The sequence below is a fragment of the Gopherus evgoodei genome, chromosome 6 (assembly GCF_007399415.2).
Source record: "Gopherus evgoodei ecotype Sinaloan lineage chromosome 6, rGopEvg1_v1.p, whole genome shotgun sequence".
Taxonomy (NCBI): Eukaryota; Metazoa; Chordata; order Testudines; family Testudinidae; genus Gopherus; species Gopherus evgoodei.
The window spans coordinates 113,706,234-113,730,942 of NC_044327.1; the positions used below are offsets into that span (position 1 = coordinate 113,706,234).

A 24,709-nucleotide genomic window follows, 5' to 3' on the forward strand; every position below is an offset into this window, starting at 1 on the left:
ATCAGGGTCTAAAACTGTATTTTTATTAAAAATGGTATAAAATCTTTATCACTTCAAAACAAAATTACTTGAACAATTAAAAAAAAATTAGGCTTTCAATCCATTGACTAAGCTGCTGTGAACTCTTTTATACATACAGGCCAAAATTTGACTCCTAAGGGTGAGATTTTCAAAAGCACTTGGTGTGTCTTTACTGCAGAGTTATCCTTGGACTCTTACTCAGGTGTTGCCCCTACCAGCTCTCCTGTTCAAACACAGAAACCTCTCACCAGGGTTAAATTTTTAACTCAGATTAGCTGGCCTGACTGGGGATGTGAATTAGAGACCAGGTTCTGCTTTCACTCAGGCTGGTAACCAGCCCATTTCATAGTGAGGAAAAGACACAAGATAAATTACTTCAGTGCTGATAGTCCTCCATTGCCTTCCCACAGTTCTTCACATGTGCCAAGGACAGATAAATTGTCCTGTAATTTACTGGGAAAGCAACACCAAGAACCATGGGATATGCCCCCGAAGCCCATGGGGCTTACAGCACCAGTGTGGACACAGGAATGCGGGTAGGCTTTGCAGTGTGGCTGCCTATATATAGGCTAGATTAACCTGGGTGCAGATCATGTGGGCTAACTCTGCAGTGAATACATAACCCTAAGTGATAGGAGCTCAAGTCCTACTGACTTAAAGCTGCAAACCCTGATGGCATATAACCATTTGTTTTTCTTGACTTTTAGGGAAGTTCAGTATATCAGAAGGTGGTGGTGGTTGCAAATATAGCATGCACTATTTATTTATCAGCTGTTGGTGATGTAATCAGAATAAAGATGTTAGTGAGATCCTAGACTTTTTTTTTTTTCCTTCAATTTAGATGAGCATTTTAAATGTGAAAACTTCTTGGTAGGAAAAGTATCTGAATAAAAGTCTGAAATTCTGTAACCTTTTATGCACCGAAAGCATGTCCTTGTGAGTTAGTTCTGCAGTTCTTCCACTAGTCCCACTGCCCCTTCTTTCCAGTAGGCCCTCTAGTTTACCCACTAACTTCAACTAGCTAGTGTGTAGCTACTAAACATGTGATGGTCAGCTGCTACACAGGATCAGTCTGCCTCCTGGCAGTTTTTCCTCTTTGCAGCTGCTATTAGGCACCTAATCCAACTGCCTTCTGTTGCTCAGAAACCTCCTCTCCTCTACAGTTGCCATTAATTTCCCCCCTGTATAGTCAGGAGAAATGGCAAAAGTTAAGGTAGCTTCAAAGCTTGAGTGAAGCCCTTGTAATTTGAAAAAAGATCTTTAAGTGGCTTAGCCACCCTTTATTTAAACATATACTGTAACTTGTTACTATTACAGTTACATTAAATCTTTCTTTTTAAATAGATTTTAAAATATGGGGTATATGTTAAAAAAAATTACAGCTTTTTAATGAACTTCTTATTTAGTCAGCTGTAGTTTACTGAATATATGATCACACTGAACAACCATTTTGTGGTTTCTGCTTGTTCAGTGATTTCTTGCAGAGGTCTCAAAATAGTCCTAAACAGTGAACCTGTTTGACTCCCTAACTCAGTGATACTCAGGCTCAGAAGCTGCAGGTGGCTCTTTAATGTGTCCCCCACAGGCTCTTTGCATCACATAATATTAAAACACTGATTTAATTATTAACCAATAAGGATGTTTTTGCTATGTTATTAACCAATTGTAGAATACTTTGTCAGTCATATTGCTGTGAGAAGTGTGTGTGTGTGTGTGTGTGTATAAAAGTAATACATATTCATATTAAATGAAATAATGAATTCACGCTAGTGTGGTTCTTTTGGGTAATGTTAATTGCTAATTTGGCTCCTGAACCACTAATGTAAGGAGTCATAGCAGTGATACTCAAACAAAATTCTTTTAACTTCTTATTGTGGCTTTTTGTTCATGGCTATTAAACAGTGTATGAAAGTTCATCTAGATTATTTTAAATATACAGTTGAATCAGTTAAGACTCTTATAATTCAGCTCCAAACTAAAGCATCTAGATCTGAAAATGCTCTTCCACTTAATGAATTGTTTTAAGATAATAACAGTCAAACAGGCAAAGTATTTCTTTTAAAGGAGTCTTATAAAGAAAATTCAGAAAAATGTGATGTCTGCCTTTCCCCCCTCTGACGTATAAAAGCTTGGATTTTTATAAACATTCTGCCCCTTCTTCTTTTAGAAGTATTGGGAATATATATAGGCTTGGCAGAATTCAATTTTTTTTCTAGTTTTGATGACTTGTTTCATTTAAGATTTTTTTTTCTAGTTTTATTTTTCTATTTTGTTTTTACGGTTGTGCGGGCTATGATTAGTGTTAGGGCAGTGCTAACAGTGGGGCTGACAGGGCTCCCTGTATGGCCAATGGGCCTAAGATGCCAGGATGCAAGGAGTGGGGGAGGCTGCAGTCATCTTGCCCTGGGGGAGCAGAGATTTCAGGGATGGCTCATTGAGAAGGGGGAAAGGGTGGCTTGTGTGGGCAGACCTGGTCAGTCAGGTTTGAGAGTGAACTAGGAATGGCTTGGAGTAGAGGATGAACTGATGGATTCTGCATGCTGTAGGGAAAAAAAGGAAGAGAATTGGAGGGATGGGAGTAGGAAAACAACCAGAGAATTTTTTTAAAAGGTATGGAGTGAACCGAAAAGAGAACAGGGAACAGATACTAGAACACAGAAGGAAAGAACTGGGTCTGAGTATCATACATGAGAGCTATGGGAGAGAGGTAAGGGCAGGAACGAGTAAGATGTCATGGGGACAGAAAACTAGGAAGTGAATGAAGGGAAAGACTTGAAAGGGCAGGGAAGGTGTCAAGGAAGCAAAGTTCCCAATTTTAAAAAAAGAACTGTTAGGAAAGTAAAGAAGATTGAAGAGTTTTTGAGGAAGAACAAAACAAGGGATATGCAGCAGATCTCAAACTCAGAATGAGTGGCAGCAGAAACACTTGTGTGGGAGAAGCTTTTTTTTTTTTTTTTTTTTTGTTTGTGGGATGAGGTAGACTTGAGTCCTGGAGCAAGGCCCTGGGGTCTAGTGCTCTTGCAGTGTGTATAGAGAAGATGATCAGATGTTTTTTGTTTCACTTTTAGTTAAATGAAATTTACAAAAATCTTAAACCCTTCTGCAAACTAGTGTCTGCTTTTGTTATGTGTCTGTTGGGTCCCTGGGATTTTAGTACCTATTTGATTTAAAAGGAAGCAGTCAATTTGATACTTAATCAGCTTCAGAAGTTTAAACAAAAAAGGTTTAAAGTAGCTTAATGTACTGCACTTGCCTGAATCCCACTGCCAATTCTGTGGTTTTACTATTTTCTTATTTTCTTATTTCCAGTGTTTCTCTCCCCATTGCTGGGACAACTTTATTTAGAGTTCTAAATAAGCAGGTAGCCCTCATTATGTTGTTCAGCATAAAATGTGCTCTAAAAATACAGAAATTGGTATATAGAAGATTGCTGAGAACTGACATCTCCAGTTTAATCTCCTCTTGTCTCCATATAACACTCCACAAGCTTCCTTATTTGGTTTCCCTAGGTATGGACATACAGTAGGGAGTACTGGAATCCAAACTTTCTTCAGATGGTTTTAAAAATATTTTCATGAAGCTTTATAAAGGATTGTAAAACTGCTTTTTACATAGCTTTATATTTTTGGCCCAAACTAGGTGTTCACTTTTAAACAATGAACAGGTTTGATTAAATCTAACCGAAAAGTCTATCTTCACAATTTTAAAGGAAAACTTAGCCTGTTGGATGCCTGATGTTCACTCTGGTTGACGAGGTGGTTGTTTTTATTTGACCACTGTTAATTAGCATGATGCTTGCACTCACATTCCAATTTTCTATTTTTACAGATAACAGTACAGACTTCTGGGATACTGATGTAAAATGGTTTTCATTACTGGAGAGCACAAACTGGCTAGAAATCGTTAGGTTTGTTAATATATGTTGTTTGAGTTCAGTCTTTATTAAATGAATCTCTGGTGATTTTTCTAGCTATGGTTATTGGAAAACTAGTTTTAAATCAATAATGCTTTTATATTAAATGAATTTTTGAGGATCTTTATCAAAACACTTTGATTCAGGAGTCTGAGATGCATAGAATACATAGATAATCAAAATTTATTTTCTTTATGATCCAATATCTATAGAAAATTTACATGTAACAGCCAGAGCAGATGCACTGTATAACAGCTGTTTGGAGGACAGAAACCTCCCAAACTCTAATCACTAAACTTCCTCTATTGGCGGAAAGGGACTTCACATCACCAACTGTTTCATAATCTTCATCAAGAATGGAGGAATAAACAGAAACCTAACAGGAAAGACTTCTTGAGGCCTCAGACTTCTGGGCTATCATAGAGTGCATGCCATCACACCCTGTAGACAGGGTATCTGGAGAAGACTTGTGGTACTGTGGACTACATGTGTACTGGGGACACTTAAATTCCCATTTGTGCTCATGCTAATTCAGGTGAACTGGTGGGAACCATAGTGCAGATGAGTCTGGTGACTAAATCAATTTTTTTTTCAGTGGTGTAGCAGTAATTGTTGCAAAGCAAACCCAACTGACCCAAGTGGTCATCCGCACTACTGGTAGCTATAGCATCAACTCCAGATCACCTGAACCAGTGATTAAAACTGTGGGTAATTTTTTGTAAGCTTTATATGTAGACAAGGCCTTAAACAAAAGAAATTCTACTGCATGTGAAGCTGGGTGTCCTGCAAAAGTCTGTCTTCAGTAGAAGATGCTAATGGAATCTGTCTCAGAAAATTTAAGTTTTTGACATGAGTTGCTGCTGCTCAGCACCAGTAAAATTTGTGGAAACTGAGGTTAAGACTGCAAAGCAACAACTGGCGAAATACGCAAATTGGCAACATTTCTAACTTAAAAGCAATTTTCTATTAAAAAGAAGGTCTGAAACAGTGAGGAAAACCATGTGAGAATTTGAAATATCCAACTTCTTGGGTTTCCAAACATCTCTGATCCTGAACTCCAGAATATGGAAAACCTGTCCTGATCTCCTGAAATCTCCTCTGTATTATCCATCTGTGTTTATAGAATTCCTTTGTCTGAAGTTGAGAAGTAAGTACGATCAGATATATAACATTTTTCTTTATTGGAGATGGACCAAAAACTTGGAAAACAGTGACAGTGGTTGAAGACATTACCTCTAAGGATACTAAAATCCTGTTCCTCCTCCTTCCCCACCCCTTGACCTCACTCCACAACCGAAGGAGTAGTATGATACATTGTTTGCACTCTCTTCTCCTCTTTGCTGGATTGCATTTCCCCTTTCTGGGTTGCCTGTGAGTTGTTATACAAAAATTTTTCAACCTGAATGCATTAATGTGTGAGCATAACTTCTAGTGATAAACACAATCAAACCAAATGCAAACGTCTAGCCAAATTCACATCCTCACTCTTGAAAAGAAGCAATTTCCCTTACTTGGCCCAGTTTGCTCTGCAGATTCTTGGCACTTCAGCAAGCAGTCTTTTTGTTCTGGGATCCAGACTTTTGAATAAAGCAATATGACAAAATAGACACTGAAGATGAAAGTACTAATTTATGCTGGCTCATTTGCAAGAATCTCACCTCTGTGTGCCAGTGTAATAAGTCACTAACTTTAAAGATAGGTTTGAACTTACCCAAAACGTCTCCAAATTGTTTTTGTATTTCCTTTCCCTTTTTAAAAAAATCCCACTTGTTCTTCCTTGGAAGAAAATACTGTCCCTAATGTGGAAAAGTTTGATTTTTATTTGCATATTCAGAGGCTTTGGTTAATCACCATCCCCAAACTCTTACAGAAAATATTTTTCTACCTTTCAAGCTTGTTGAGGATTCCTATATTGCTCTCAATGTAAAGCATGTATAGAGTTCTGGTACTCCACAATAATAATTTTTTATAACGCGCAGTTAGAAAAAGGCCAGAAGGAAGTAAATGCTACTTGAAGGCTAGATATATTAATGTGCTATGAATGCCTACAACAGAAAGATAATTATAAACTGGAAATATAAAACTACTCTTCAAAAATGTGCACATTGGAAATCGAAAGTTTTTTTGTGAAATCAGAAAACAAGAAAACTTCTGATCCCAAATATTAAATTTAAAACATGAATTGTAATTGGATAAAATTTGAGAGAGACCATCTAAAACACAAACTCGATTTAAGGAATCTGCTCTACCCAAACTTACTTCTGATTGGCATGGTAGTTTTTTCAGGGGAAACTAATATAACAGATCACTGAAAATATATATGAACTGTCATAATGCTGCTTAAACTTAACTAGTTAAAAACCACATTTGAGAATATTAGTTTTGTCTTATTTCTCCATACCACATTAGGCGATGTCTGAAAAAAGCAATAGAGGTGGCTGAATATCTGGAAGGACAGAACACAAACGTTCTCCTTGTAGGTAAGAATCTTTCATCAAGAGATGATCATATCAGATAAATCTTCTCTTTATTCCTCCCACCCACCTACCATCTTGAGAAATGGTACTGAATTTAAGATACACCCTTAAATATTATATAATATATGTAAGGAAGGGGAAATAATGGTAAGCAGAGTTTAAAATTCATACCCATCTGCTATATTTAATATTGTGGTACTTCATATACAAAACTTCCATCTGTACTGCAACTGGTGTTTCCTTTATTTGAGATTTGGCATTTGTAGTCTCAGCCCGTGAGGGAATCACTTGAAGGGGGTGAAGAGGAATTATTAAAGGACTGTTACATTTGCATCAAAAGAGATTTTTTTTCATTAATGCTTTTTGATCTAACAACTTTGTTAAACTTTAACCCCCTAATATAGTTATACAAACTTCTGAATAAAAAGTTGGAAAGTCGAATCTGTTCACTGTGTGTGTACCAGAGTTTGCTCAAATAACAACATGTTTATTTTATTGTCATTGTGAATGTTGTACAAGGGATAATGGCTTAATTCGGCCTATGCAGAAAGGACCGAGTACGTTTATCTGGTACATGGCCATTCTGAGAATAGTTGTTGCATTTACATGCACATGTAGTCACCAGTGAACAGTATATGATGTACAGGATGAAGCCCTAACTGTACTGGTCTATAATCTAAAGCTTAGTCCATTAAATATCTGTGTATTTAATGGCAAAGTAGACTTTCCCAGACATGTTAGTTTCCTCAAATTGTGGGTCAACTCTTAAAATAACATAAATTGAGACTGGGAGCTCTGTCTTATATTGAAAATATTAAATGAGGGAGTTATTTTTATGTTAAATAATTGAGAGAAGGTATTAGAGAAAATACAATAGTTCAAAGTATACAAATGTATTGAGTGCTAGCAAACATGCTGCATGTCTCAAAGGCATAGACAGGTATTTGCCACAAAAAGCCTGCAATCTAGTAGACGACAGTATGGCAGGCAAGGGGATATTACAAAGTGAAATGAATGAGGCACAATTTGGTATACACCTTGTTCCATGACTTTCTCCTTCCTCCCATGTCTCTTCCCTTTAGTTGTTCCCTTTTGCCATCTGTCCCCTCCTCATCCAGCCCTCCATCATTACCGCCTCTGTCGTCTTTTTACATCATGAACATTTGGATTGAGTGTAGGGGTTAAAGCACGTGGGGGCAAAGCAGAGTAACTACTTGGGAGAGTCCCTCAAGCGTCTAGTGTTTAGTGTCTCTCTCCCTGCTGGAAAGCAGCAGCAGCCAGAATTGCTACATACAAACTTTAAATACTCTTTTGAAGATCATGTTTGATATTAAGGCTTCAGTAAGTGAGCTAGAGCTGTGAACCAGAGTGGATCATCAGTGTGTCTAGTTCTGTGTAAAATACGAAATGTATGAATTGGGTTTTTTTCATAAGCTGACTAGTAAATGTATTTTTCTAGGGCAATTGTAGCTTGGCCTGACGAGCTTTTTAGGTGTCAAACTAAATTTCCTTGAATTAACAAATTGTTAAATACAATAATGCCATTTTTGAAGGAGAAAAAGTACCAATTTATTTAAACATGGCTAATTTTTCACAGAAAATGCAAGAGCAAGTTTTTTAGATGCTTAGATACCAGGGTGATTTTCAGTGTGCAAGAGAAGACCATAGAATCAGACCATGAAATAGAATAGTACTTACCTAATGTTACCTATTAACATCCCTTTCTGTAAGGACACTACCAGTGCAGTGGGTATTGAGCACCTCTAAAAAGTCTCTTCCTTAGGCATCCAAGTCTCAACAAATCTTAGCAAATTTTTTCATCAAAATTATATTTCCATAAGCATCAGTCACGCCAAACTAATGTGAACAAGCATTTGAATGGTGAGGGGAGCAATATGCATTACCAGTGTGACCAGTTTTTGCCTTTCCAATATTATTTTCTAGAGGAGAATGCCTCTGACCTGTGCTGTGTGATCTCCAGTCTAGTTCAAGTGATGATGGATTCACACTACAGAACAAAGTTTGGCTTTCAGAGCCTTATTCAGAAAGAGTGGGTAATGGGAGGACATTGTTTTTTGGATCGCTGCAACCATTTACGTCAAAACGACAAAGAGGAGGTATGTTTTTTGACTCTTGGTTATGTGCAGCTTCACTAAGCTTGTTCATTGTGAGGGTTGATGTTGGGTGTTTGGGCTTATGGTGTCTGCTTGGAAGATATCTTAATTGTAAATCTTGCCTTATGGATTGCAGATACTTCATTGTCTAGTCTTTATTCCATTGGGAAATGAAATAACTTGTTTACCTTGATGACGTGTTATCTTAGAATATTGCTATTCACTGGGTTACAATACACATCTTAAACAGATTAGTGTGATTTTTTTGATTTTTTTTTTTTAAGGTAAGTATTTCATCATTCATAAACTTGCAGTACAGCATGCTCCAGAGGTGACAATTCCACCGTAAATATGCCTGTCTCATTGCACGCTTTAGAATGGAGTTCCTGGTTTTGAAGGAGGTGTAGCAAAACACTCCAGAGTTGTCTTTCTGAAATAGTAGAGAGCATAGAGCTGGAGCATAGAGTTAACTAATCAAGCAGGGGAGTGATTTGAAACATCCACAGTTTTGGGATTCCATGCAATATTGACTTTTAATATGGATTTAATTAGATATCTGAATTGACTACCATTTAGTTTCCCCATGTAGTCTGAGTTCTAGGAATAAGCTAATGATGTTGTTTTTTATCGAGAGAAGGGAATCTATAGCTTTTGAAACTTTTTAGCATAGCTTCCAGAGACTCTTGATCCAAACTAATCTCTAGCTTTCACTGCTAATCCAGTGGTGCTGGCAGACCTACATTTTCCATCACAAGCTAATGCATTTCATGTCTGGTGCAAAAAGGCAAATTGTTAATCTAAGATTAGCAATTGGCATAACAAAATTTTAAACTGTATGTGTCGGCAAAGAGCAAACTATGCTTTGTCTTAGACCAGTGGTCACAAACCAGTCGATCACAATCTCTGGCCACTAAAAGTCCGGTGGTGTAACAGGGCAGCCTCTAAGGCAGGCTCCCTGGCGGCCAGCCCCACACCACTCCCAGAAGCGGCCAGCAGTGCCCTGGGGGAGGACAGGGGTCTCCCTCTGTGTACTGCTCCTACCTGCAAGCACCACCCCCTCAGCTCCCATTGGTTGGGAACAGGGCATTGGGGCCAATGGGAGCTGCAGGGGCAGTGCCTGCAGAGAGGGGAGCCACGTGCCCCCCCCCCCGGCCCCTGGGAGCAGAGTGGGCTGATCAGGAGCCGCCCAAGGTAAGTGCTGCCCAGAGGGAGCCCACACCCCAGCCCTGAGACCCCTCCTGGAGCCAGCACACCGTACCCACTCCTGTGCCCCTCCCCCATCCCTGGCTCCCCTCCCAGAGCCTGCACCCCTTCCTGTACCCCAACACTGCCCTAGCATGGAGCCCCCTCCTACACCCAAACTCCCTCCCAGAGTTTGCACCCCTCACCTGCTCCTGCACCCCAGCCCCCCAGGCTCAGCCTGGAGTCCCCTCACACTCTGAACCCCTCAGCCTAGAGCCTGCACCCCCTTCCGCATCCCAACCTGTCCCAGCCCAGTGAAAATGCGTGAGGGTGGGGGAGAGCAAGTGACGGGGGGGGAATGGAATGAGGGGGGCATCGGGGAAGGGGCTGGGTAGATCCTGGGTTTCACTTAAATTTAAAAAGGGATCTTGTGCGTAAAAAGGTTGGAGACCACTATCTTAAACAAAATAAGTGGGTTAAACAGTTGAACACAATTTACTATAAATCCACATTGCTGTTTTTAGATAGGTTTGTATTTGGAGACATTCAAATTATTTAGAAGTATACCATCTGCATGATAGGCCAATGTGTGGTGCCTATTTTTTTCCCCTGAAATTGATTTACTATTTCTTTTTATTTAGGCTCCTGTTTTTCTGCTCTTCTTAGATTGTGTTTGGCAGTTGGTACAACAGTATCCTCCGGCATTTGAGTTCACTGAGACTTACTTAACTGTCTTATCAGACAGTCTCTATATACCTATTTTTAGCACCTTCTTCTTCAATTCACAGCATCAAAAGGACACTAACATGGTAAGGGTGTACTTTTGGGGACATGATGTACTAGACAACCCTTTTGCCAGCAGTTTGGATAATATTTAACAAAAATTGAGTGGCATTAGAATTAGCTACAAAATTATGTTTCCAAGGAAAATTTGAGGGCAGTGTGATCTAGATGAATGAACGCAGGGTGGGGGGTTTGGAGGTGCTGAGTTGTGATCCTGATTCTGCCATTGACTCGTGGCTTTGGGTAAGTCATTTCATCTCTTTGGTGTCATCAAACTGAAAAAGTCAGATACTTGAGTGGGAGTGTTAAGATTAATATCTATAAAGTTTCAAACACAGTGCTATAGATCTTTTTGTTGCTACTGTTCTATCAAAATAGGTATTTATTTATGGGAAGTTCAAGATTTTAAGAATAACTAAAGTATCTTTAAAGGATGTCTAGGGCTGTTACAGCTGTGGACTGGCTGCTCTGTATTCCATGGCCACAGAATTTATTTGCTGTAGAATTGTGCTCAAGAATCCACACTTCACTTCTTGAACATTTCGTGTAGCTCCCTTGATAGCAGAAAACCTTGAAAACATGAACCAACTGTGAATCAATGCATGTCCCTCCTAAGTCTACAAACAGCCTGAAAAAATAGCCAATATGCAGTATGCCATTCATCTATCTGGAGTGTTAACTGTGATGTTTAAAATATAATTTCAGTTGGCAACATTATCATTTCAGCAGACACACCTTTTAATGTGCTTGTCTCACAATCTTAAACTACCTCCCAGGTGGCACAAGCTCTGTCAGTCTCCTACTTAGCTTTCAGACCTCCAGTTTCCCTTTTGACAACCTTCAGGATGCAATTAAGGATTTTCACTGCAATAACCTGGCATGCTAAAAACTCAGTAGGGAGACAGTTTAAAATGAAATGGTTAATACCAGAATAAACAGAGGTTACTATATAGACTGCATTAATTTCTATATTTAAAAACCTTTTGTGTTTTTTTTCAATTTTATCTGTGTTTACTGCAGAATCCAGGGATCTAGCTGCAGAATTGTCCAGCTTGCTGCAGAGTATATAGAGCTTTGTCTAAGATTCTGATTTCACCTTAAGCGTCTTGTGGAATTCTGTTCTTGGCCACCTCTAACTAATTGATCTATTTGTTTTGGCAGTCTGGAGAAGGCCACAGGGCACAAAGCAGCCATTTCAGGTTTCTCACAGTTTGGGATTGGTCTGTGCAGTTTGAATCTAAAGCGCAGGTTTTGCTCAACAACCCTCTTTATGTGGAGAAGCCAAAACTAGACAAAAGTCAGCGGAAAACTACACGATTCAAAGTAAGATGTTTGATCAACTTCATTCAGAAACCATAAAAATACATTTGTGCAAGTCATTTATATTTGAGACAAATATACTTGGAGCCAAAACTTACACTGTATTTAGTGAGATTTATAAGCCCACATTAGAATCGAAAGGTTTCTGAGACCTCTTCTTGCACTAGCAAGAAGCAGTGCTATTTGATCTGCCTCCTACCACTGCAAATGAATGCAGAAACACTTAGATGGAAGACCTAACCTGGGCTACTATGTATGGATCATTAATTGGCAAAAGGGTAAGTGTAGTGATAACTTCAATATATTGCTTATTGTAGTGCCAAAGCATTAATTGCCAGTCTATTTAATAGACACTTTGTTAGACTTGCTTTGCTGTGGTTCATGAAACATCTAATCTAAATGCATAACTAATTTTAAATCTGATTGATTACCTTAATCTGAGTTTGATCTGGTAACTAATGGGTCTGTTACAGTATTTTTAAAGATTGTCATGGGCACCCAGGTTGTTCTTTTTATTATAGGGTAGTTAAAATTCATATAAAATATACTTGGTTTCTCTCATGGCATGGCGTGGTGTCTAACTAGGAGTTTTTCATGGTAAATTTCCTGGGTCTGGGGCTGAAGCTAAACGTTCTGTTCTGTACTAAGACCACTAACTGCTCAACAAATAACTATGATGTGTATCTGGACAGCTACATCATTATACTGAGAAACTTCAATTTGGAGGCTGAACAGTGTGAAAATATAAATTTTCTTTAGTGTGCATGGGCTGCTTGAAATCAGTGCTTTACTGGAGTTGTTTTATCACTTTTAATCTCTACAGCTCCCTAAAAGTGCTTTTAAAATCTGCTTCTTATTTTGCTGAAAAAAAGACCATGCCCCAGTGATATTGAGTTGCTGTAATTGGAGATCAAATAAAATTGAATTTCAGTACAAGGCAACAAAACTAGTATAGTACTAAGTCTTATGAAACCAAGCTGACACAAACAGGGACTTTTTTTCCTCTGACTTGGTGCATTGGCTGCCTCAGTAGTTCGTATATTATAACATCGACCATATACACAGCAGACAAATGTATGGGTTAAACAATGAGAGGTTAAATAATAAACCAGCAGGGCTTTGTTTGCCAGTAGGTGTCTTAATAATTTAGCATTATTTGAATATAACTCGTTTCAGATGTTGGCTTCAATTTAGAATATAGTTCCAGAGCAGTTTACCTCAGTGCATTTATTAATTTATTTCTTTACTTTTTTTTAAGCATCAACGACAGCTTTCTTTGCCACTGACACAAACAAAATCTTCGCCAAAAAGAGGATTTTTCAGGGAGGAAACTGATCACTTTATTAAAAACATCCTGGGCAAAAGAATTAGCAAACTGATAAATTCTTCAGATGAGCTTCATAATAACTTTACAGAATTCTACGATAGCTGGCACTGTAAACCTGCTGACTTTCATGGACTTTTGCTGCCACACATTGATGGGCCAGGAATCAAAGTTTGGGCACAGCGATATTTACGATGGATTCCCGAAGCACAGCTGCTTGGCGGTGGTACAGTAGCCACTGCAACTAAAATCTTGGACATGATAGAGGAAGTTCAGAGCTTACAGAAGAAAATGGATGAAAAACATAGTCTGACAGTCCCTCAAGGCAGGGAAGCTCTTCCAATGCTGAGAAATTCTGCCCGTTTGTCATCCTTGTTTCCATTTGCTTTGCTTCAGAGACATTCTCTCAAGCCAGTTCTGCCCACCAGTACCTGGAAAGACTTGGAAGATGAGGATGACTTGGCCAAGAGAGATGATGAGTTTGTTGATTTAAGTGAAGTGATTTGACATGACTCAAACTGAGAAATTAAAGTATTGGCACAAATTTCAGTGAGAGTTGTACATGTTAAACTTCAGGTTTAAATGTTATGCTGTATCCTAATGATGAAATTCTTCCCTTCAAGTGTCTGCATCTGACTTCAGCCAATATGCTAAAATCTTAACCTAGATCTTTAGCACAGAAAGAACCAGCTATCATAATTAATATTTTATATAGTCCGTGGAAAGACATTGATATACTTCCATTTCAATCTAGCAGTGTTTACTGCAGAAGATTTTACATGAGTTCGAGAGACACACTGCTTTGTTGTGAAATGGCTGTTCTGTAATATATGTCAAGAAAAAAATGAAATATAAAATGGCTATCAGTCATAAGGAATTAAGCTATTTCTCTCTAACTTATGTCCTTGATACGAACTTCTGCATAACCACTAAGGTGATTACAACTTTATTGGAAGTAGTTGGTTAAACTGACTTTGCATAATCTTTCTCCACAAGTGGTAAACTGGGGAAAGGTGGAGAATTGTAAATACTCATATGCAAACAAGTCTAATCCTTCATTCTTTGAAGCTGAGAAAAGACCATCCATAGTACCCAGGGCTTATTCCTCTATACCTATTACATCATAAGTTGGAATTGTGAATTGGTCATCCACTTCTATTCTGATCAATTATTCCTTCTTGGCCTACAGAATTTTATTTTCCATATGGTATTGTAATGGACAGTTCGGCTGTTTTCAGCCTTGGCTTGTGCTTAGCTTAAAGACCGGTCAGTCACAAGGGCACTTCACATCACTAGTCTTACTTCTCATACCTATCATGCAATACAGTCCTGCTGCCATGATGTATTAAATCCTAGATGTTTGCTGCTAATAGATAATCGTCAGATTGAAAGACTCAAATTTACCAGAAGAATCTCCTCTCAAACGTAGTAGGACTTCATGCTCATCTCCCAGCTTGATGCCTTTTGCCTTTCAAGGCTTTTTGTAGCTTATACGTTCTCTGCTAATAGGAAAAAATAGTTTTATACCCCTACAGTAAAGCTGGACTTGTTTTATAAACTTGTGGCATACATTAATTATGAATGTGGCCTTTATGTGAAAGCTGAGTATTAGAATCCAGTTGCTGGATTTTGGCATAACAGTACCTCAGTGATAAAAGCCATATAAGAATGCCTGTCATAAACTTCTTGCTCTATTGTGTATATTCTCATTTTTTTTAATGCAGATAAGTGTACTTAGTAAAATCCAAGTTTTTACTCTCTATGAAATATCATATCTATGATCATTTTGCACCCTTTAATGCCGAAAATAATCTACAAGATGGAAGTCAGTCATAAAAGCCTTTACTTTGGTGAAAGGGTTAATAATACTGTGTGTTAGGAAACTTGCATCTGATTGATCAGCTCATAGTAATCAGGAATGTTTAACTGGATTGCTAAAGAGGAGTCTTAAACTTTTGCACTGAATTATATTCCTTATGGACAGCAGATCCTCTCCCTTTTCTTGCTTCTCTAACTGTTATGAACCAAGATTGGTCTGCTAAAATGAAATACACTGACCAGGGGAAAGATGATGGAGCTGGATGCCAAACTGAAGCTTTTGAAGTCATGGTTGCCTTAAGTCTTAATAGTGAAGACTATTAAGTAGTTTAAGCTTGCAATATTTTTTTTAAATACACTAGCACTACACTTATTTTCATAGTGCATATGAGCCTTCTTAAAACTAGCACTTGCCAGAACTGGCTGTCTTGCACTCACGTCTTTCAAACTATAGATTAAATTACTGTAATCGAAAATCAAGAGTCTCAAATATGTATGCAATAATCCCTCTACGAAGTAGTACAACCCATGCATTTTATGGGCAGCAGTTATCTTAGGATATAAGATTATCATTACTAGGATTTCAGATTTTTAAAACACTGCCATTGGAAACTTTAATTTTTGTTTTATAGAAAGATTCTACTTGTGCTTTTGACAGTCAGATTATTCAACTGTTGTAATGTGTTCAGTCATGAAAACTATGTATTTATGTAGGAAATGGATGTCAAATATCTTTGTATAAAAAATTCTCAAATGGATTTATATGGAGGAGATATTTATGTGCAGGATGAGACATGGGAACACTTCTCTGTTGTAAATGTAGAGTGAATGCCATTGTTATGAGTTCTGTTTTCTGCACTGTGGGATTGGAAATGTACTTAACTTTACAGACTTTTGGTTTTCTGTTTATACCTCAGAGTTTTTACACTGAATGCAAGTTACAAAAACTTTAACAGTTTGTATTTTTTAAATCTTCCTATTTCTCTTAAATAGACTGTTTAGAGAGTCTGTATGTCAATAAAATGTACAGACTTCTCTTTAAATAAAAGTTTAAATATATACTTTTTTGTGCTGAATACACACCAAGAAATTATTTAAAGCACACACACACAAGTTTTTCTGTATTGACACAAGATGATTGTAGTGGTTAAGCTGCCTGTGCTTTTAAATGCTTTGTATGTTTGCTAAAAATGAAAGAATGAAGCTATGGGCAAAGCAGAAATAAGAGTCACAAGCATTGTTCTACACTAGTGTACGTAATTTGTCAATTTAAATTTTGGGGGAACAAGGAGCTGCAAAATAAGTGACATCAGAATAGCATAGGAGTATGTCTTAAAGGGAAAAACGTCCCTTCTGCAAAAGGAAACATTAGGCTCCTGTGTTGTGGTGCTTTATGATGTACAGAGATGGCTTTTTATATTGGAAACTCAACTTAGGGCTTGTCTACCCTAGAAGGCTTTGACTAAATCACTTGTGAAATTGATCTGAAGAGTCAGTGTGAAAGCAGAGTAATTGTGAGGGGAAATTTTATTTTTAGCTGCTGCTTTAGAACACCTGTTTAATGAGAAACATACATTATTTCAAATAATTGATACCATGATTTCTCAGGCATGAGGTCTTGCAAAGCAAATCTATTGTGAGCTCTCAAGATGGGACCCAAGAAAGCTGGAAGACCAAACTTGAAACTATTGATTTTTTTCATAAGCAAAAAATAAACAAGTGTGTTTTGAAAAAAAAAACCCCACAAATTTAAAAAATCTTGTGTGTATTCCTTTAAATTACCTGCTTAGGATGTATTTTCTCTTAGATCTGATGCAGTTTTGTGCCCTAAACCTCATCAGACTCTGAGTCCAGTGTCTGTTGTCAGCTTTCACTAGAGCTGCATGTTAACTGCTTTAGCATTTCATGACTACATCAGATCCTAGTCAGAGCAGTGCCCTCTTCCTCATCCCACAAGTTATAAGGTTCAGTAAACTTTGTCTATTTATGACTTTGTAACAATTCCATGAACACAACCAGGAACAGCAGTCTGTGTAAGGTAAGTGCTATTTAGGGGGTGAAATGCAGGGTTATCAAAAGATTTTAGTAACGTTGATTGCAGGCAGTTTTCTACATAGCGCCAAACTGCTGAAGCCTGAATTAGAAGCTCTTTTTGTATTCACATTGAAAACCCAAGCATGTAATAAGAAATTAGGTATTTTAGAAAGAAGTAAGATGCTTTTAGCATTAGGTGTCTCATGATGGCATCTACTTATTATTTTTTTTTTTATTTTCTCTAGTTACTCAAGCTGACTGAGTGTGGCTCGGGAGGCTTCCCATGTCACATTTAATATTTTCTGCATGAATAGACACTTGCAGGCATCTGTCAAGAACGTTGTAAATTTCTTTGTGCTGGACTAAAAGTACCAGTATAGCTAGATCAGTCTAGATCCCCACACTAGACCATGGAGAGTGTTATTTCTTTAGTGGGCGGAAGAGGGCGAGGAGTGTAAACACAACCTGCAGCACTGCAGCCAGGAAACATTGCTGAAAGAAAACAGCTGCATGGTCCAGGAGAGCTGTTTCCTGCCGGAAACCAGATCTGAGGCCTATTCTTAAGACAGAAAGCAGACTTCAGTAGGCCCAGCAGATACCATGGATAACACAGATCAGTTTAGCTGATTATAAAAATGATTTACTTAAACCCATGCTTTAAGTCAGGGTTTCTCAGACAGCATTCCTTTCCCTAAGGAACAGTGTTCTCTCTTCTCCCCTGATACCTTCATAAAGAGAAGAGGAATCCCCTCTTGGAACAGCTTTGTAGAAAAAAGGATGGTAAGTATCAAAGTTCACAATTATTTGTCTTTCTTGCCAGCTCACATTACCTTTCAAAAGCATTAGCAAATTGAATATTGCTGAGTCTTGGAGGGAAATAATCCATATTCAAAAATCTGAGACGACAAGTCCTTTCCCTCACTTGATTTGCTGTTTGATAAAAACACATCTCTGCCTGAGGGCCTCACCAGCCTCACACATGCCCATCTGCCTTTTGGTCTTGTCTTATTGCTGCTTTTATTCTCTGGAAATATATTTTGTTTAGTAAATACTCACATTCTCTAGCATTACTGGGCATTTTGTAGAATAATTAATGGAAGGGACTGAAGCAATCAACACTAGTTGCTCCTGTACAAAATATCAAGGAATGGAGCCAGATTTTCAGAAGTGCTCCGCATCAAGCAACTCTCCTTTTCCCACTCTGGCCAGACTTTCAAAATAGCTCAACATATTAGCTAGGTTTTTAAAAAGAGCTCAGTACCCACTTACTTTAGTGTCTAAATGGGAGCTGAGCTCTTTTAGAAACTCTTCCTCCAAGACGCTCAAAAAATGAATAGGCAGTGCACTTCACACATTTCACGTTGGCTCATAGCAGTGGCTGGAATATGAGTACAAATGCTGTAACATCATACTGGCATTGAACAATCACTCAGTTGAGGTGCACTAATCCAGTTCTATAGCAAAGATTCTAAAATTTTACTTTTTTTTTTAATTCTCAACATGCACATTTTATCCTTCCAATAAAATAAACTAGATATTTTCTATAATATTATACCCAGTTAGTTACATGGATTGCAAGAACAGGTAGCCAAGTAGCATTACAATAATTTGTACCAACTTTAGTGCTTGCACTCAAGTGTCTACTACTCATGGTCTTCAGGTTAAAGAGCAATGTGAAGTGAAAACCAGACATGTTTGGCTAATTCCAGATGGCCTCTCTTACTGAAGATGGCTGGGGGGAGCTTTCAAAAGCACTTAGCTTTCAAATGGAATTTGTGCTCCTAAATCCCATAGGTGCTCTTGAAAAATCTTTCTGCTATCTTGGAATAGAAAAAAAAGCTATTTAGAATCAGCCAAACATGTCTGCAATGTAAAGGGAAAACCAAGATTCTTTTATTTTGGTTTATAATATACGTACACTCCCTATGTGCTTTTCGTTACCTCTATACGGCACAAATCATCATTCTTTCATAGCCACTTTCTTTCAAACTTAATGGAAACCACTCAGACTTGTAATAAATGAGTTGTCTTTTTTAATACTTGGAAATTCCTATCTGAATTCTGCTTATTGATTCTGAAGTCATCATTATGAAAATTCTAATTAACATGCAGCGAACTCAAAGTCAGCACTAATCTACAGTCTTGTTCATTGTAATTTTTGAAAAAAATAAAATCAAAGTGTTCAATAAATACTTCATTACACATTAAAGTGATTCCTCTACTCTCCAACTAACTTTACTGGAAACAAGCCATTTTCCTTTTCTGTTTTTATGTTTCTAGCAGGCATTATCATACTGTTATCTTTTTATTTATGCAGGAATGTGATGTGCAAATAGTAGTATACTTTAAGCAAAGTATAATAGATGCTCAAAAATCTACATCTTTATTAAATCATCAAAACATAGGGAAATGGATGTATCTGTTTGCATATGATCCAGGGTCACAAAACAAAAGAGCACATCTGCCACCTGGATCCTTTGCTCCTTGTATAAAAAAATCCAGCCTCTTTGCTACTGACTGCTTCCTCTGTGTTTGCCTGCTCCCCACTGAATTTTCCAGGTGGGTTTGCTCTCCTAGGAGAATCTTTCCTAGTATGCTTTTCTGGGAGCTATTTAACTTTGAAAGACCATTTTTTCCAGGTGATCCTCCATCCTCACTGGTTTATTTCCCCCCGCCTCTTCTTCCTAAGGAGGTGGCCCATCCTCCCAGTAGAATATAGCTATTGTGTTGTAGATAGTCAGACTATGGTAACTAAGACAGCTGAATGGATTAAAGTACAGTCTCCCACTGCTTACTGCAGAATGGAACCTCCTAGCTCTGATCTCTGTGCTGTAACACTTAAAATAAGAACAGAAAATTGTACTGAACAAATACTTGGCAATGATGTGAATGGAAAATGCTGTAACTGTAAAATATGGTCATGATAAGAAGGATCAGCAGATCCTCTCCATACATCTTTCAGTACTTTTGCTCTGTAGTGAAGAGCAAATGCAGCTATCATGCAAAAGAGTGAGAGAGGATCTATTCTGCCTCATCAGAACCATATATTCTGGTTATGGCAAGGGCCACCTTGGGAATTTACTAAGACGCAAGGGCCCCCGCACCTAATGTGCAAATTAATTCAAGTTTTATTGTAAATAAATGTAAACAGCAATAACTGCTTGTACTTAAAGTCCCTTGGGAAAATAACAGAATTGGCTTGTGTTGAATTTACCTATAAAAGGCATTCACAGCCATTAAATAACAGCAGACTTGGGATCTGGATGGTTTGTTGAGTGACTAATTCCAGCCCCTGACTTTCTGAGAGAGATTTATGAGCAACTTAGTGTTTTCTAAGATGGTGACCTTACTTGTGACTCAACTTGCAATTGACTATCACCTGCCATAGACAGGAATATCAGGGATATTGAGGTAAATTAAATCCACTGTTAGAGAAACATTTAAATGTTCAAGTATTGGGCAGAGGCCCTGTGTATAGATAAGCCCCCTGAAGTTCTGCAGCTAATAATGGATTCTGGAAATGGGCTTAAATGTAATTACGATAGCCACAAAACACACTCTGGCAGCAGGTACTAATCCTGCATATACATGTTCTATACATTAAGGTAACTACATTGTAGAAAAGGAATATTGATTGTTAAAGTTAATACACATTCCATTTTTAAACTGATAAAAACACCTTTGTTCTGAACATTTTCTCTTTCAGATACTAAACACGCAATAGTAGTATACAGTTCAATAGCATTTATCAACATGTATTTTTGGACAGGTTCCATGTTTAGGGCTTATATCCCGTCCTCCGTTTCCATTGGTGTCGAGGTTTGGTGCAGTTGGCCATTTTGAAAATTATTTTTTGTTTGAATAGGGGGGATGTTGCTTGCTTGTGCTTATATACATTTGGTTGATTAGAGAGAAAAAAGGTTGAAAGAGTAGAGTGAGAGAGAGCTTAAAGATTAAAAAAAGAAAGCTTTGATTAGGTTTAGAGGAAAAAAGGAAAGGTTATTAAACAGAAAATGTTTAGTTAGGTTTAGTAGGAGAGGATTTTAAAGGACTAGTTTGGCATGTTATTAAAGAAAAATGAAATAAATGTAAAAAGTTTATTAAATATAAAGAACACATGGCAGAAAAAAGGAATTTTATAAAGTGGAGACTGTTTAGTAAGCACATGGTAAAAAATATAAAGGTAGGTTAATAAAGAAACATTTAAGATGTTAAATATAAAGGTAGGTTAAGAAAAGAACATTGAAAAATATAAAATAGGTTAAAAGAGAGAACTTGGCAGAAAAAGGGAAAAGAGAGCACTTTGCAAAAGGCAAAGGTAGGCAGCACGTGGTTGAGTCAGAGAGAAATCTTTCCCTTGTGAGATTTCTTGAGGAAAAAGCTCCCAAGGCTCTCAACCCCTCAGGCTAGTTATCTCCGCCTTTGGATCGGACCAATCAGATGCTGTTCTAAAGCTGCATCATAGAATACATTTTCCTGAACCAATCCTATAGTCCCAAGATTTTTAAACAAGAGCCATCTCCCTCCCCTTCACTCACTACCACCCTCTTCCCCTTTAACTGCCTTACTCTATCTAAAAAAAGAGACCCCAAACAGCTTTCCCACCATGTAGCACTTTTACATTGGTGCTTTAATAAAGGTTAAAACCATAAGCCCTTAGTAACAAACAGTTTTAAAAAGTTTTTTCCCTATGCTTTTGGTGAGGACAATTTGAAGCTGCAGCAAAAGCAGCTTTGTTAGCCAGTGAATTGGAGATAAAGAAGGCTTTAGATGTCCAGAACATAGAGATAAGCAGTTTTTCTTTTCAAACTTTTGAAGAAAAGCAAGTAAAAATTAAGTTTTGTAAAGGAATAAACCTCTGTTTTATAATCATTTGAAAAGACAAGCCTATTTGAAGAAAGTGCCCTTTATAGGTGTTTTAATAAAAAATGAGCATGCAGAAACACCCCAGGGTTCAAACCACAGACAACCACTTTATCAAAGTAATTTATAGTAACAGAAAAAGTTTCTTCCTATGCTTTTGGTAACATAGGTTATTTTTAGCCAGGACAATTTGAAGCAGCCCTTCTAAATTAGTGGATTAGAAAAGACAAGCCTATCTGCAAAAACATTCCTCCATTTAACACTTTACATGTGTATTTCAATAAAAAATGAGCATACAGAAACAAACACCCCAAAGTTAAACCCACAAACCCTGTAGTAAGATGAGGCCCTGAAACATAAACGTTTCTGTCAGAGGCCCAGTCTGAGGCCTGAACCAAAGTACTTCCAGGAATTGCTAAGCAAAAGCTGGGCTGTGAGCCAGAGGCAGGCCCCATTCACAGAAGTTGGTGAGAAGAGGGTTGCTAGAAGCAGGTGCATCCACACACAAGTGCTAATAAAAGGAACTTGTGCCAAGATGGCATCAGAACACTCCACAGAGATAACAAGGACCAGGCAGGTGCATCTTAAAGACATGATCAAAAGGACAGCATGATGGATAGATCTGTTTGTTTGAAACAACATGACCAAAGAAGGAGACAGCACCCTAACGAGTCAAGGGACTGTACCTCAATACGTCAGTAGGGCTGAGTAATCTGTCCTATATCCGTATAATAGTAGGTCCCAGAGTGCACGTCTTTATCTGGCCTAGGGGGTCAGTGGAAAGTCTCACCACTGACTGAGCCAGTCCATTGCCAAGGGGCACAAATTCGTAGTATGTCTTGCAGAGTCTACAGGAAACTATTACTGTGCTTCATTTGACAATTAACCTGGCTCAGGTTCCTTTGTACCTTACTAGAGTCTGTGGTCTTAGGGGGTTCTCTCGGTGTTCACTGTGTCAGCTATCTGTGCAGAGCTGGGGCACAACACAGGGGTAACACGCACACAGCCAATTGTTATCATCACTGAACAAGAGCAGAGCACCACACCAGTAGCTACTGACAACAACCCTTACTAACAAAGTTTTTAAAAGGTTTTCCCTATGCTTTTAGTGAGGACAATTTGAAGCTGCAGCAAAAACAGCATCTGTGAGCCATTGGATCAGAGATAAGAAGATTGCTTCTTCCCCCACTTTTTAACCAACAGAGGTGAAAGTTATATTAAGTCTTGTAAAGGAATAATCACTTTGAAGACAAGCCAATATGAAGACACATTCCTTTATTTAACATTTTTACAGGTGTGTTTCAATAAAAAATAAACGAAGATGCAGAAACACACCAGCGTTAAAACCACAGAACCTTAGTAACAGCGAGTTTATATTCCCCTTATTCCATAATCCAGTGAATCAGAGAGAAGTTTATTTTTCTCCCCACTTTTTAACAAATCCATGTGAAAACTATATTAAGCTTTCATTTTCTTAGGACTTTTAGATTTAAGTATGAATTTTTATGTTGCATTATCAAAATGTCTTTGTTTTTAAATGTTTTCAAGCTTTGCAGGTACAAGCTCTTCTGTTTGTTTTGAGTCCATAGATTTTGTTAAAATAATACATTGCAGGCTGGAGCTGTGGCTTTTTCTACATTTTTAAAACAGATAAGACTATTAGGCTAGCCAATGATCCATGCGCTATAGTCTGCCTTAGCAATGCTCTAGGGGTCCCCCCTTCAGTTTGCTTGTTTTTTCACACGGATTTCTTTCCTAACTTTTTAAATGCTGTTAAAGTTTTAACAAATACTGAGATTATATTGAAAGACACTTTGTGAAAGGTATAACAAGTATTTAATTCCATTTACTGACTGTAAAAGACAAAAACCATCACTTTGTGACTGCATGAAGCTCAGAGATAGCCTATCTGAAGAACACCCCCACATCCCTCAACTTTCCCCCCTACTTTTAACACTTGCTAAACATGCAGTTTTTCATTATATTAAAAAGTGTTTTTTTTAACATTAAACATGAAAATACAACATTGACTGAGATGTAACATAAGATAAGCTTTTTAAAGGATATTCTGTATGCAGCGAGGCGTATTTGAAGCATTATGTTTCTTTTTTTAAAAGTTTAACATGAAAAAGCAGTATTGACCGAGCTATAGCAAAACAACGCCACTCTTAGGGATATTTTGTAGAAGTTCAGTGAACTAGGATACTAGCCTATCCTTTTAAAAATAGTGTTTTTAAAGTACCAAAACAGCAACTGGGTAAGAATAGGCAATTGAGGGACATTTACATATAAGTTTAAAAAAAAATTAACAAAAAAAAACACAACATTGCTTTTTAAAATTTGGATTTATACAAAAAACACAAGAAAAAATTAGCATATGTGAAAAAGTTAGCTGGGTTTTTTTAACCAGAGATAAAGAGTCTACCAGAAGCAGCCAGTACATCCCTGTGGCCCCTGGGGGGTGGGGGCAGGGGTCTCCACACACTGCCCACACCCCGAGAGCTGACTTTGCAGCTCTTATTGGCTGGGAACTGTGGCCAATGGGAGCTGCGGGGGCAGAGCCTACCTTGGCCCCACTGCCACATCGACTGGGAGCCACCCGAGGTAAACGGGGCCGGGGACTCCACATGCTGCCCCCTCTATGCACCGATCCTGGAATAGACCAGCACATCTCTGCGGCCCCTGGGGGGGGGAGCCAGGGTGCTCCGCACACTGCCCCTGCCTGCAGGTGCCAGCCCCACAGCTCCCATTGACCACAGTTCATGGCCAATGGGAGCTGCAGAGTCGGTGCTCAGGGTCCAGGCAGCGTGCAGAGACCCGCTGGCCCCCCAGGGCCGCAAGGAGGTGTTGCCTGCTTCTG

At 38.2% G+C, this 24,709-nt stretch overlaps 1 protein-coding gene across 1 annotated transcript in view; it reads left to right on the plus strand.

Annotated features, from left to right (window-relative positions):
* The window catches only part of MTMR12 (myotubularin related protein 12), a 73,991-nt gene extending 57,980 nt beyond the window's left edge, over positions 1–16,011 (plus strand). The window contains exons 11-16 of the mRNA XM_030566221.1: positions 3,850–3,928; positions 6,344–6,414; positions 8,356–8,528; positions 10,349–10,516; positions 11,652–11,813; positions 13,069–16,011. Of these exons, the coding sequence (XP_030422081.1) occupies positions 3,850–3,928; positions 6,344–6,414; positions 8,356–8,528; positions 10,349–10,516; positions 11,652–11,813; positions 13,069–13,641 (1,226 nt within the window). The 3' untranslated portion in view covers positions 13,642–16,011. The remainder of the gene's footprint in view (positions 1–3,849; positions 3,929–6,343; positions 6,415–8,355; positions 8,529–10,348; positions 10,517–11,651; positions 11,814–13,068) is intronic.
* The last annotated feature ends 8,698 nt before the right edge of the window (positions 16,012–24,709 follow it).